The following is a 13,679-nucleotide window of genomic DNA, read 5'->3' as shown; positions in this document are numbered from 1 at the left end:
TCCTTCCTTCCTTCCTTCCTTCCTTCCTTCCTTCCTTCCTTCCTTCCTTCCTTCCTTCCTTCCTTCCTTCCTTCCTTCCATCTTAGAATAGATATTAAGGATCAATTCTAAGGCAGAAGAACTGTAAGATCTAGGCAATTGGGGTTAAATGACTTGCCCAAGGCCACACAATTAGGAAGTGTCTGAGGTTAGATTTGAACTCAGGTGGTCCCAACTCCAGGCCTGCCTCTCAATCCACTGAGCTCCCTACCTGGCACTCCTCTTAAATTTCTTATAACTCATGCGGTGTTTGTTCTACACCTATCACATGAGAATAATCTATATAAGAGAGAGCTTCTGAGGTCTTGCCCAGCTCTAGTCCCAAGTCCCACTGACCTCACACACAAATATGATGCTGCCCATTCTAACTGACCCCACCTTCCTTAGACCATGAAATTCTTGAGGGCAGGGGCTGCAGTAAATTCCCTCTTTATGGCCTCAGAGTCCAGCACATTGGTCCAGCCCTGAGATTTTATTGGTAGAATGAATTCCTGGTGAGTAAACTCCCTACCAATGCAGATGTATGGAAAGAAGGAAATAAGCATTATTAAGTGCCTAGTGGGTGCCAGGCACTGTGCTAGGTGTTTTACAGATATCACTATCCTCATTCTACAATTGAGGAAACCATGGCAGACAGCAGTTAAGTGACTTGCCCAGGGTCATACAGTGATTATATATCAGAGGCAGACCTTGAGCCCAAGTATTCCCGACATAGAGTTTCTTTATCTGTTACACCATGCTACCTCTCATGTTCTGCACACAGTAGGTGCTTTTTAGTATCTTGGATATATGATGCATGCAAGAGAGGATGACTTGTGAGGCCAGTCCTTAAGGAGGAGATGAGAACAGAATCAGAGGTCTAGGGTTAGATAAGGGGGAAGGAAGGAGAATGGGACCTTTTAAAGCCAGTCCCCCAGAGCTGAGGAAGCCCCATCCACTGGCCGCCGGCTCTGAGCTCTGGCACCCCCGCTTCCTTAGACCAGGGTAACGATGGGGCTGTACTCACCAGTGCTTTGGCATTAGGGTTAGCTTTCTTGTCCAAGAGAATCTTGGCAACTTTGTAGTGGCCACAGTGGGCAGCAACGTGCAGGGCAGTCAAGTAGTCATTAGTGACGTCATCCACAGGCACGTTATGTTGGAGGAGAAGCTGGACACAGTTTAGGTGGTCCCCTTGTGTCGCCATATGCAATGGAGATAATCCATTCTGCAAAGGAACACAGGAGAAAATTTTAAAAAGAGAGGTGCTCACTATGGAAGCTTCTCACTCTACATTTAAAAATCATCATTGATAGGATAGCCTTTGTTTTATGCCACTTCCATTTCCCAGTGTAGTTCTCCCACTACCAGACACTGATCTCTTAAAACAGAGGTCCATGGATTCTTTCCTATACATACATACATAGATATATATGTATATATATATATATATACACATAAAAATACCCACATGCAAAAATATACAGATAGATAATTGTATTTCAGTGTTGATTTCCTTCATAATTTTATGTATTTTATTTTATTCATCTAAAAACATAATTGTGAGAAGTCTCTAAGTTTCAACAGATCGCCAAAGGGATCCATGACAGAAAAAAAGATTCAGAACCCCTTGCCTCATAAAAAAGGATAAAAAAGAGGGGAAAAACAGTTTAGCAAAACTAATCACATATCAAAAAAATCTGACATTATTATGCAGTATTCAACAGCCAAAGTTCCCCCTTCCCCTGATACTTTTGACAAAGAACTCATAACTCTTTTTTGGGGTCAAGATTGGTTATTAATTCCATAGCATTTAGTTTTGACTTTTTGTTTTGGTTGGTTCCTCCCTCAACCCCCATTTATATCATTTTTATCATTGAATATCTTTTTCTTCAGTTTCTGTTCACTTCACTTTGTATCAGTTCATATAAGTCTTCTTGTTCTTTTCTGGATTCATCATAGCCTCCATTCCTTGTAACTTGCTAACAGTCCACCATGTTCATGGACCACAACTTGTTTAACCATTCTCTACTTACTGGTCATCTGCATTGCTTCTAGTTCTTTACTACTAGCAATAATTCTTCCCATAGTCTTAAATGAAAACAAATTTGCCTTATTGATTCTTTAAAGAGGAACAATGTAAGTAGATATAAGGTTCAATTTCCCAAGAAGGAGGAAAAAAACTCTATTTAAGAAAAAAATTCTTTTCACATACCTGGATGAACTGTAGCTACTTTTAACACTGGTCCTCCCACTTTTTACATCCATCAAACAGCAAACTGTCAAGGATGACATTTTGTTCTTGATTTTCAAAATAGCCTGTACTACAACAATGAAATCTGGAACACTTGCTAAACTCCACACTGATTCTATTTTTTGATTTTAAGATTAAAGGGAAGGGGAAAATGGGGCTGAGACAGATTTATAAAACTTTTGGCTGACACATATTTTGTCCTTTAAGTTTTCCTTTGTAAAATGCTAACCATTTGGTAGTGAACTCTATTCTTATCCTATATGATTTGCAAAATGAAAAGGTGGATTCCGAAGGTCCCCTTCTCGCTATGAGTCCCTTGATTTTTTTATTTGAGTTTTATTTTTTATTATAAAAGTATTTTATTTTACCAATTACATGTAATAACCAATTTCCATATAAGTTTTCAAAGTTATATGATTCAAATTGTCTCCCTCACTTCCCTCTCCCTTCCTGGAGCTGGCAAGCAATTCAATGTGGGTTATACGAGTCCTTTGATTTTTATGATAATTGTTGAGACGCTTTTCTGGTCACCAACGTAATTTCATTGCTTTCATCTGTTAAGAAAGGAGTTTCTTTAATTCTTCATCAATATGGCGCCCTCATGTGATAGTGATGGGAGAAGGCAAGTGGAGTGGGCCATAAATGGACAAGCTGTTCAATCCAGGTGGTTAAAACCTAGCTGTTCCTATGGATGAATGTTATTAGTCCATTTTGCAAAAATGTTTTTCCTCCTCTTTGTTTTTTTAATCTTTGCTATAAAAGATGGCTTATTGGAGAGGGGAGAGCAGAGGAGAGAGAGTTATTCCCAAATGAAGGTGATAGAAAAATAAAACATTTCAACAAGAATTAAAAATCAACAGGCCAACCATAACTGAGCCAGAACAGGAATGGGCATAATTAAATTTAAAGAATGAAAGGACTTGGCCACGGACAAATGAAAATTGAACATTTGAGCAGACAATGGAAGTCCTGAATGGATTTCGCTGATACAGAAAACAATATCTTTGTTAGGAGAAAGCTAAAAAATTTAAATATGAAGAAAAATGGCTCCCAGGGGCTCCAGTGACCTAAGTACTCTCCATTAATAAGTCTTACATGATCCTAATGCTCATAAAAATTCATCAAAATAGGAAATGTGGGCTTTTTAGAGGAAAAATAGGTTTAAAATAATAGAAGTTGCTATAAATTTGTATTGAGATGAGGCTTCTGGGGGCAGGTGTTTCTAAACCATTTTGTATTATTAAGACTAAGAGGTTATTTCTTCTTTATTTCCAAGGAGATAGAGAAAATGTAAATGATAAAAAAAGAGTGGGATGTCCTAGTACCACTCGGAGGGGACTTGTAACATCCTGCATCAGTTATCCCTCGTGACTATGTGGGCGCAGCTCCATCAGAGAAAAGGCCATCCGTGTCCCATTCATTCCAGTATCATCCATCGTGGCACTGAGTTTTTCATGTAGTAAGTGTATAAGAAATAGTAATAGTAATAATAATGATGAGAAGAATGTCCTATAAGTTCTTTTTGGGCACAGATTTTAATTCTTCCTATGTCTTTATCCCTCCGTGCCTAGCATAGTGCCAAGACACCTAGTAGGCATTTAAGAAATGAATGTTGATTGACTGGTTGATAAAAATAAGCATGGAAACCTACATTTATATTTATATAGCCCCTTAACGTTTACAGAGCTATTTACAGACTAATCTAACTTCCTGTGGGCCAACTGGGCTCTTTTTGCCTAAAATAAACCCTTTTCCCATTCTAATCTTAGGAACAAATGTTTTGGAAAAACCAAAGTAGGAAGGAAAATGCCCACAGGGTAAAACAATTTCCTATTTAAGACACTGCCACCCATGGATTTATGTACTAGTTTATGCCTCAAAAAAGTGCTGTGTGTGTGTATGTGTGTGTGTGTGTGTGTGTGTGTGTGTGTGTGTGTGTGTGTGTGTATGTTTGGACACAGCTTCCAAAATAAACCATAAGCCTCCAGGGTCAGATCCATCCGTCTCTCTTTGGCATGTTACGTTCATCACTGGCTCCAGATGATCTTCCCAGGCTTAGAGCACAGTCCTCTCCTTCCTTCACGCTGGCCTTCTTGCGGATGGTTAAATAGGACATTCCATTTCCCACCTTCTTGCTTTTGCCCATGTTGTGTTTCGCGGCCGGAAGACGCTTTCTTCTCACCTCAGTCTCCGGTTTCTTTCCAACCTCCCGCTGAATGCCGTCTCTCTCTTTGGGCTGTTCAGCCCTCATCACTCCAGCGACTAGTCCTTCCTCCCCTAATTCCCTTTTATTTATTTTGTATGTATCAAGAATAGTTTTACACACATACGTGTCACCTCCTAGACTACACACTCTTTCAGGGCGAGGACTGTTTAGCTTTATCTGGTCCCCCAGCCCCTTGCACCGTGTGTGGCACACAAGAGATGCTTAATGAGTCCTTATTGCTTAATCGATTGCTGGTGTAAACAGAGAAATAAAGTCTGAGATCATATCCTACATGGAGAAAAGGGCATTCACCGTCACACGACTGAGAAGCAGAAAGACTATCATTAATATAGTGGGGGCAGGAGGAATAGGAAATAGAGGGAGAAATACCCAAAGCTGGGTAAGACCTCAGAGTCATCACTTCCAGCCTCTTCCTTTAACATTTGAAGAAACTGAGGCTTAAGGTCATGAATAAGGCAGGATTTGAACCCAGATCACCTGACTTAAAGCACAATAAGTCACATTTCAGAAAGTTTAAATGAAATGGTGATGGAAGTCGTATGCCCAGGATAGTCTTTCTGGAGAAAGACTCTTTTTCTTCTAGAAATGGATGGTGAGTCAGACAGAAGAGGGGTAGTTAGTGAGTACAGGTGCTGGCCAAGAGGGATGGCAGGGGAGGGTTGGAGGACCACAAGGGAAAACTCATTGAGTTGAACAAACAGGAGCGATTCAATGAAGTGGCTCCTGCACTGAGCCCTTCACCCTGGCCCAGGTTCATCGGCCATGAGATTAGAAGACCCAGAATGTCTCTGGGGGCAGCTAGGAGGCCCAGTGGAGAGAGCACCCAGCCTGGAGTCAAGGAAACTTGAATTCAGATCTGGCCTCCAGGGCAAGCTGCAGTGTCTGTTTGGCACGCAAGAGGTACTTCATAAATGCTAGTTGATTGCCTTAAATTTCCTGGACTTCAGTTTCCTCATCTGTAAAATGAGGCACTTGGACTAGATGGTCATCCTAAAGTCAGGATGATAAAACAGAATGGTCATTGGCTCTGGAGTCAGAAGCCCTGGGTTCAAATCCCACCCTGGCCACTTACTGCTACTTGTGTGACTTTGGAAGAGTCACTTAAACTCTCTGGCTTTGGAGTCCTAATTTACAAAATGAGGAGACTCTATTGTGTGGCTCCTGAGGCTCCTCCCAAGTCTAAAGCTGTGGTTGTATGCACAGAGGCCAGTAGGCTGACCGAGTGTCTGGCATTTTAGCCTTGGACAAAACCATCAGGATGGGTCAGCACTTGAATAACAGTCCAAGAATAATCCAGAACCTACAGATTTCCAGGTGTTCTATTTTCCTCATTCTCCCTCCTTTCTTAGTTGTGAAAGATTCATGAAGTGACATTTAAACACCTGTAAAAGCAGGACTTCCTGGGACAACTCATCGTGCATCCGTGCACTGTCTCCTCCGTCCCATCTGGAGGCGCCCTGAGAATGGAAGGCGATGACCGCCAACGGCCGTGACGAAATCACGGGATGCCGAGTGACTCCGTCCAAGCCGGGCCGGGGACTCTGCCAGGGCTCGAAGCCTCCCCTCAGACCCAGTAATCGAAAAGACTGTGAAAGATATTACCTTGGTTTTGGAGAGGATCGGGGCGGCTCGATCCAAGAGCATTTCCACCACCTGCTCATGACCGCTCCTTGCTCCACAGTGGAGAGGGGTCAACCCGTCCTGTTGAACACAAGCAATGACTGATTAGCTTCCACACTGGCTCTACGAGGGAGCCCACATCGTCTTCATGAGCCTCAGTTTCCTCATCTCTAAGATGAGAGGGTTGGACAAGGTAACCTGGGAAGACCCTTCTGGGAGCCTCGGTCCTGGGTGGAATGGGAAGGTCTCTGCAAACTTGATATCCGTAAAGAAATGAGCCCTGTTTTAATCTGTGATATGGAGGGATTAATGGCCCTCGAGGACCCTTCTGCCTTGAAATCGCCACTCCTGCATGGTCCTGGTCTGGAGAGCTCTCTCAGGGGATCCTAGCTCAAGGAATTCTCTTGTTTGCTCCACTGGAAAATGAGGGGGGTGGTCTAGAGCAGGGGTTCCCAAAATTTTTTGGCCTACTGCCCCCTTTCCAGAAAAAATATTCCTTAGCCCCCTGGAAATTAATTTTTAAAAAAATTTTAATAGCCATTAATAGGAAAGATAAACGCACCTGTGGCCATCACCGCTCCCCTGGATCGCTGCAGCACCCACCAGGGGGCGATGGCGCCCACTTTGGGAATCACTGGTCTAGATGGCCTTCCAGATCTCATGGGAAGATGAGGCACACTGTCCACCATATTGCATTGGAAATAGCAATCGCTAAGGAGAATTTTCTACTTTGTATCATTCTTATTTGTGAAGATAGACAAGGTGGTGTTCTATAGGCAGTTTGAAAAGACACTTTAAAAAATCCTCACCTTTCATCTTAGGATCAATAATGTATATTGTTTCCAAGGTGGAAGAGCAGTAGACACTGGGCAATGGGGGTTAAGTAACTTGCCCAGAGTCTTGGGAAGTGTCTGAGGTCAGATTTGAACCCAGGACCCCCCCTCTCTGGGCCTAGTTCTCAATCCACTGAGTCTCCTATGTGCCTCTGACAAGACATTTAAAAAGGGGATTCATATAAAACCAGAAACAACACTTTTTTAAATGAGAAGTTATAAGACCATAAAACTTTTAAAATAAGAAATAACAGAAAAAATGAGAAAACAGTTGAGTAATTCATGGTTTTATCATAATGTTATTTTGTATATTAAATTTTATAATTAAATTAATGTGTTTTGGTTTTACATCACCTTTGTTTCTGAATATATTTTCTCCCTCCCCTACCCAGAGAACCATTACTTGTAACAAAAATAAAAAAAGGCAGTTCAGTAAAACCAATCAATACCTCACCCTAGACTGATGGTCTCTGCAATATTTCACATTTGTGCTCGCTCTTTCTTTCTTTCTTTCTTTCTTTCTTTCTTTCTTTCTTTCTTTCTTTCTTTCTTTCTTTCTTTCTTTCTTTCTTTCTTTCTTTTTCTCTTTCTCTTTCTCTTCTCTTCTTTCCTTTTCTTTCTAAAAACCCATACCTTCTGTCTTAGAATTGATAGTAAGTATTAGTTCCAAGGCAGAAGAGAGCTATAAAGGATAGTAATGGGGTTAAATGACTTGTCCAGGATCACACAGCTAGGAAGTGTCTGGAGCCACATTTGAACCTAGGACCTCCTGATTTCAGGACTTGCTCTCTATCGCTAAGCCACTTGCCTGCCTCCAGCTGTCTCTCACTTTCTCAAAGAAGGGAGACATGGTACACGTTTTCAATCTTCTTCAAGTATTTTTGGTGTTCAGATTCATTTATTTTATAAAAGTATATTCCTGCTTTTAAAAATGACACTATTTGAATATTTCTTCCCAGGTACTGAGTGCCACCATTTGTAAGGCAGTCAGAAGTATTGCATAGGGCAATGGTCTTGGAGCCAAAGACCTTGGTCAAATCCTACTTCAGACACCATTTAGGAGACTACAAGTCACTTAACTTCTCTTTGCCTTAATTTCCTCATCTATAAAACAAGGGAGCGGGGCCTGGCCTTGATGACGTCTAAGTTTCCTTTTGACTTTAACTCGATGGTCCTCAAACAAAATAATGACGTTGAGGAAGAGGTGAGAAATCTTCCCTCCCTCCCTTTCTTGTCGAGGTGGAACTATGGATGGGGAACATTCCATTATACTCTTTAAGTCAGATGATGCACTGATGAGTTTTACTGATCTGCTTTTTTTAATCTTTCTTTTTTTATTCTTTGAGACAACAGATGGCTTGCCAGATAAGAGATAGAGCATGAGTACATTCGGAAAGCAAAGTGATGTAGAACCAGAAGATCCCAATAAAAACTGGATAAAAGAGCCCAAGGAAAGTAAGAGGACATCAGTTTAGAAAATGAGGATAAAATGTTCCTGCTTTTCCAAGGGGTCAGAAATCAGAGATTTGTTATTAGTAAAGAAGGTTGGTGGTAACAATAATGAGATCCTTCCTTGTTTCATGAATACTCAGTTATCCAGATTGAGCCAGAGATGAGTTTTTAGCAATAGAAATTGTGTTTTTTCTTCTAATTTTCAAAGCAATAGATTCAAAACATTCTAAGACAACAGAACAGATTTCTTCAAACAGGAAACCACAATATGTTTTACCCAAAGCATTCATCCTTTGCCTCTTTCTCAGAATACAATCTCACGTTTGAAAACCCAGATCCCGAAGAGCTCAGAACTAGAGGGCTCGTAGTATGACTTCAGGATACTTAACCCATCGGCCTTGTTGAGAACATTCACTCTATGCTCAACGTAATGGAAACACTCTTTCGTTTTCTTCCCTTCTGTCTCCTCCTTGTTTGTTTGTTTGTTTGTTTGTTTGTTTGTTTGTTTTGTTTTTAAGCCCACACTCAAACAGAGGCTTCTTCATGGGATAGAGTGGCAATGGGTTATCTCTGACCCTCCTATCCGAGCTCAAGTTCCAGCAGGTTCTATTCAGCTGGGAAGGTTTCCAGTCCAGGGGCCATGGAACATTGTTTATATCCAAAGGAAAGCCTAGTGGGCTCAGCAGAGCTTCATCTCCAAGTTGGCTACAGAAGTCTGTGGTTTTTTCATTATTGAAGCTTTCTTCCTCTTCCTCCTCCTCCTCCTCTTCCTCTTTCTCTTTCTCCTCCTCCTCTTCCTCCTTCTTCTCTACCTCATAATGGCTAGCACTTATGGAACCCTTCAAGGTTTGCAAAGTACTTCACAAGCATTCTATCATGAAGCCTGTTTTAAAGATGGGGCAACTAAGGCTAGAGAGATTATGAAGTCACTCACCCAAAGCCATACGGCTAGCAAGTGTCTGAGGCCAAATCTGAATTCAAGTCTTCCTTACTTTCTGACTATAGACTTCAAAGACTTCTTACTAATTACCTACTGCTTAGAGAGTGGCTGCCTCTGTGGAAGAAGTGCTCAGACCAAAGACATCACCGATTCTCAAAGCAGGAGGAGGGTGAAGTAGGAGACAGTCCCAACTGACGTCTGAAGTGTCATCACCAAAGACACAGGAGGCAAAAGAAGAAAAAGGAGTCGTCCTGTCATGACGTAGAAGGAAACCACTGGGTGGTTCGGCTGTGTTGGACTTAAGTAATGGCCTTGGTAAGACTTTCACAGGAGGAGACGACGTGGAAGGGCAGCAGTCTATGCCAGTGCTGTAGAGATGAACAACTCACACAAGAAAACAAAGTGGATGAAACATGCCTGTTTGCCAGGCTCTGCTAGGCTGGTGGATGACCGTCCACAGCATTCACTCATCTGCCAGCTCATCGACCTTGGAGAGACTCTCCTAGGGTCCAGAACTGAATAACAAGAATGGTGGACAAAGTGGCATTTGGGAAATTTTATGGCCCTTTCAGGGATCCCATGCTGCTCTCTGGAATACAACACCCATTTTTTTAAAGCATCCACATATACTTATGGTGATGCTATAAGATAAGAGATCCTGAGATAGTGTTCTAGGGCTTGAAAAATCCCTGTCTCACCTCATCTCACTTGACTTGAGATACAATACAAATTTCAAATTCAAATGTTCAAATACAGCTCAGACTGGGTGACCCTGGACAAGTCACTTAATTCTGTTTGCCTCATTTTCCTCATCTGAAAATGGAGCATAATAATAGACTCTATCTCCTAGGGTTGTTTCAAGAATCAAATGAGATGACATTTGTAAGGCTCTTAGCACAGTGCCTGGCACATAGTTAGAACTAAATATTTTTTGTTGTTGTTGTTGTTACTACGTTAACGTACATCATATCAATTAAGGTTTGAATTCAGGTGCTTGGAGTCCAAATCCGTAATTCTTTCTAATGTTTTTTAGGTCTCTTTCCATAAAGCTTCCTTCATTTTACAGTGTCAGCTTCTCTTGGGCTGGGAAATAGTCCTCAAGCTAGGATCATGTACACATTTCTGGGGCTAGAGGAGGGCATCTCCTCTCCTCTGATTGTAAAAAAGTAGAGTTTATAGAGTTGAGCAAAAGCAGGAAGGAGAGAGGAATTTAGGGCGATCCCAGCAATAGGCTGGGAAGGAAATAAAATGGTCTGGGTCAAGAGCAAAGTCAATGCTGTTGTTCGAATTCCCTTGATCTTGAATGCTCTTATAACGATTTCCTGGAGAACTTGTCTGCAGCCACACAAACCGACCCATTCGGGCTTCCTGGCTCGTTTCAGTGACATTTGTCATAGGTGAGGAAGAGGAAGTAGATTTCCCCAGGAGGATTCTGCCACATGGGGCTCCGAGAGGGACACACACACACACACACACACACACACACACACACACACACACACGAAGGGCACAGCGACTTCCTCTGAGACATGGGCTTTGCTGAAAGGCATCAGGCAAACTGCTCTCCTCAGTAAAACTCAGCAAAGAACATAAGCAGATTACAATCAATCATCATTATTAGTGACGGGGCTCCTATTTTTCTGGCCCTTTAAAGCTGACAAAGGGCTTTCTTCTCAAAAGACCTGGGAGGCAAAGCGTGAGGGAAAAGGAGAGGGTAAATTATCAAGCATGTTGCCTCAGTGGTTAGAGCACTGGACTTGTGGACAGGATGACCCGGGTTCAAGCCCTTCCTCAGACACATACTAGCTGTGTGACCCTTAACTTCTTTGTGCCTCAGTTTCTTCATCTGTAAAATGAAAGTGTTGGATTCTGTGATCTCTGAAACCCCTTCCAGTTTTCAATCAGTGATCGTACGGTCTGTGCTGGCTGGGCAAGCTGTTTAAATTCTCAGAGTCCCCAACTCTTTAAGAGGCTAAATTGGGGCAGCTGGGTAGCTCAGTGGATGGAGAGCCAGGCCTAGAGATGGGAGGTCCTGGGTTCAAATCTGGCCTCAGACACTTCCCAGCTGTGTGACCCTGGGCAAGTCACTTGACCCCCATGGCCCACCCTTACCACTCTTCTGCCTTGGAGCCAATACACAGTATTGACTCCAAGACGGAAGGTGAGGGTTTTTTAAAAAAAGAGGCTAAATTGCAGAAAAAATGTTCACATCCTTACATGAATAAAATCACAGATCTGGACTGAAAAACCAAAGGAAGAAATAGCTGTACCTACAGCCCCGTCTCACAGCAGACATTCCCTCCTTCCTCGCCTGCTCCACGACTCCGGGGCTTGTCGGACTGACTTAGCCCCCAGCTCCAGGATGCTCATGATTGGGATAACCTCATCCTCAGTCTTGGTGCTCCACCTCATCTCTGATTGGAAGGTGGAGCCACGAGCTCCCAAACCTCCAGTGAAAGAGGGAGCCCAGTGTAGACATCCCCTCCTTTCCCTCCTGGCGTCACGGCTCCAGGACGTCTCTGACTTCTCCCCCATGCCCGGGGAGCAGACACAGCATTCTTGGGCAACTGAAGGGCATTGCTAGAGAGAAGGAGGGGGTCAGGCTGGTCCTGGTGGCAGTCCCGGCCCTTCACCTCATTATGGCAGATGGCAGAGTCCAGAGCAGAAACTATATGTTCTGTTTTAGCCTAAAGAAGGGGCTTCGAGAAGAGCCCTGTCGCTGCAAAAATGCCGAGTGGGAGACATTCATTCCGATGAATAATTCCTCGTACATTTTAAGGGATGTAGTGGACAGAGGGCTGGGCCGGGAGTCAGGAAGACACAAGTTCAAATTTGACCCTAGACGCTAGCTGTACGACTCAGGGAAAGTTACTTAATCTCTGTCTGCCTCGGTTTCCTCAATTCTATCATGAAGATAATAGCACCTGTTTCACACAGTTGCAAGGATCAAATGAGAGGATATTTTCCTGGCACGGATGGGTGCCTGATAAAGGTCTGTTCCTTTCTCCTTTGCTAATAGCAGCTCTGGGTTCAGATCTTGTTTCTGATCTTACCACCAGTCTGATCATTTAATCTCTCTAGATCAGTGATGGGCAAACTCTTTAAAGAGGGGCCAAAGGAAAGGAAATGCTCCTCTGTCAGTCTCTTTCTAAGGCAGCTCTTTCGAAGTTTCATTGTACTGTATCCTCCTCATTGTATTCGTCAGATTAGGAATAAAGTCGGGCAGCAGGACAGAACGTTTTAGGGGGCCGCATCTGGTCCGAGGGCTGTTGTTTGCCCATCACTGCTCTAGAGCGGTTTGTCCATCTCTAAAATAAGGGTGTAAGAGTAATGTAGTTCAGGGCTTCAAGCTTTTCCAATTGCACAAGGAGATTGGACGAGAAGACCTCTGGGGTCCAGCCAGCTCTAGAGCCAAGATTTCAGGATCCCAATGAAGACAGCCAGTGAGCAGCAGACATCTACCAATACTCTGCACCAGGCAATGGGCTAAACTACCTCTGGGAGATTCAAAGAAAGGCAGAACTATGAGCCTTGCCCTCGGGGAGGCCACATTTGAATCAAGGACATGGTAGGCCAACAAGGAGACTCATACAGGATGAGCGGAGGGGCATCTCCGAGGGAAAGTGCTAGCGGTGGGGCTGGGGATGACTTTCTGTTCTTGTAGACACAACAATAGCAAATACTCCTTGGAGGGAACTGAAGAATGGCAAGAAGCAGGACTTATGATTCTTATTTGCCAGGAAATTCTGTTCTTAAGAAAAGGCCATCATCGATTTGCTCTCTGAGCTTGGCAGATGGCGCCACCCTGATGGAAACCACTTGAGGACAGACGTGGCCATTTTGATCTTTGTCCCCACAGTTCATTGAATAGTGACTTGTGTAGAGTAGGTGCTTAGTATTTCTTAAATTGAATTGTTGAAAAAAAATCAGTCAATCGAGCTCTTATTAAGTGCCAACTATATACAATCAGCTAGATGGTACACTGGATAGAGTGATGGACTCATCTTCCTGAGTTCAAATCTGGCCTCAGATACTTACTAGCTATGTGACTCTGGGTGAGTAACTTAATCCCGTTGCCTCAGTTTCCTCCTGTGTAAAATGAGCTGGAGAAGGAGATGGCAAATCCCTCTAGAGTCTTTGCTAAGAAAACCTTGCTTGGAAGCATCAGGGTTAGGGTCTTGAGGCACTAAGTCCCATGCACTGTCTACTCCGCCATGTTGCTATAAAGACATGGATAATCCAAAGCAGATTTGTCAGTCGTGTATTGAGAACAAGAGATGGGAAAATGAAGCTGGATGAGAAGATCTCAAAGGCGCCTTCCCGTTCGCAATCTAGTGT

The 13,679-nt window shown here is 43.0% G+C and overlaps 1 protein-coding gene across 1 annotated transcript in view; it reads right to left on the bottom strand.

Moving 5' to 3' along the window:
* The window catches only part of LOC123234424 (ankyrin-3-like), a 69,813-nt gene that overhangs the window by 22,249 nt on the left and 33,885 nt on the right, over positions 1 to 13,679 (bottom strand). The window contains exons 7-8 of the mRNA XM_044660325.1: positions 6,099 to 6,197; positions 1,046 to 1,243 (exon numbers count right to left, since the gene is read on the bottom strand). Of these exons, the coding sequence (XP_044516260.1) occupies positions 1,046 to 1,243; positions 6,099 to 6,197 (297 nt within the window). The remainder of the gene's footprint in view (positions 1 to 1,045; positions 1,244 to 6,098; positions 6,198 to 13,679) is intronic.

Source organism: Gracilinanus agilis, chromosome 2, assembly GCF_016433145.1.
Source record: "Gracilinanus agilis isolate LMUSP501 chromosome 2, AgileGrace, whole genome shotgun sequence".
NCBI lineage: Eukaryota > Metazoa > Chordata > Mammalia > Didelphimorphia > Didelphidae > Gracilinanus > Gracilinanus agilis.
The sequence above is the reverse complement of the archived record's forward strand: the minus strand, read 5'-3'. Positions and strand labels throughout refer to the sequence as shown.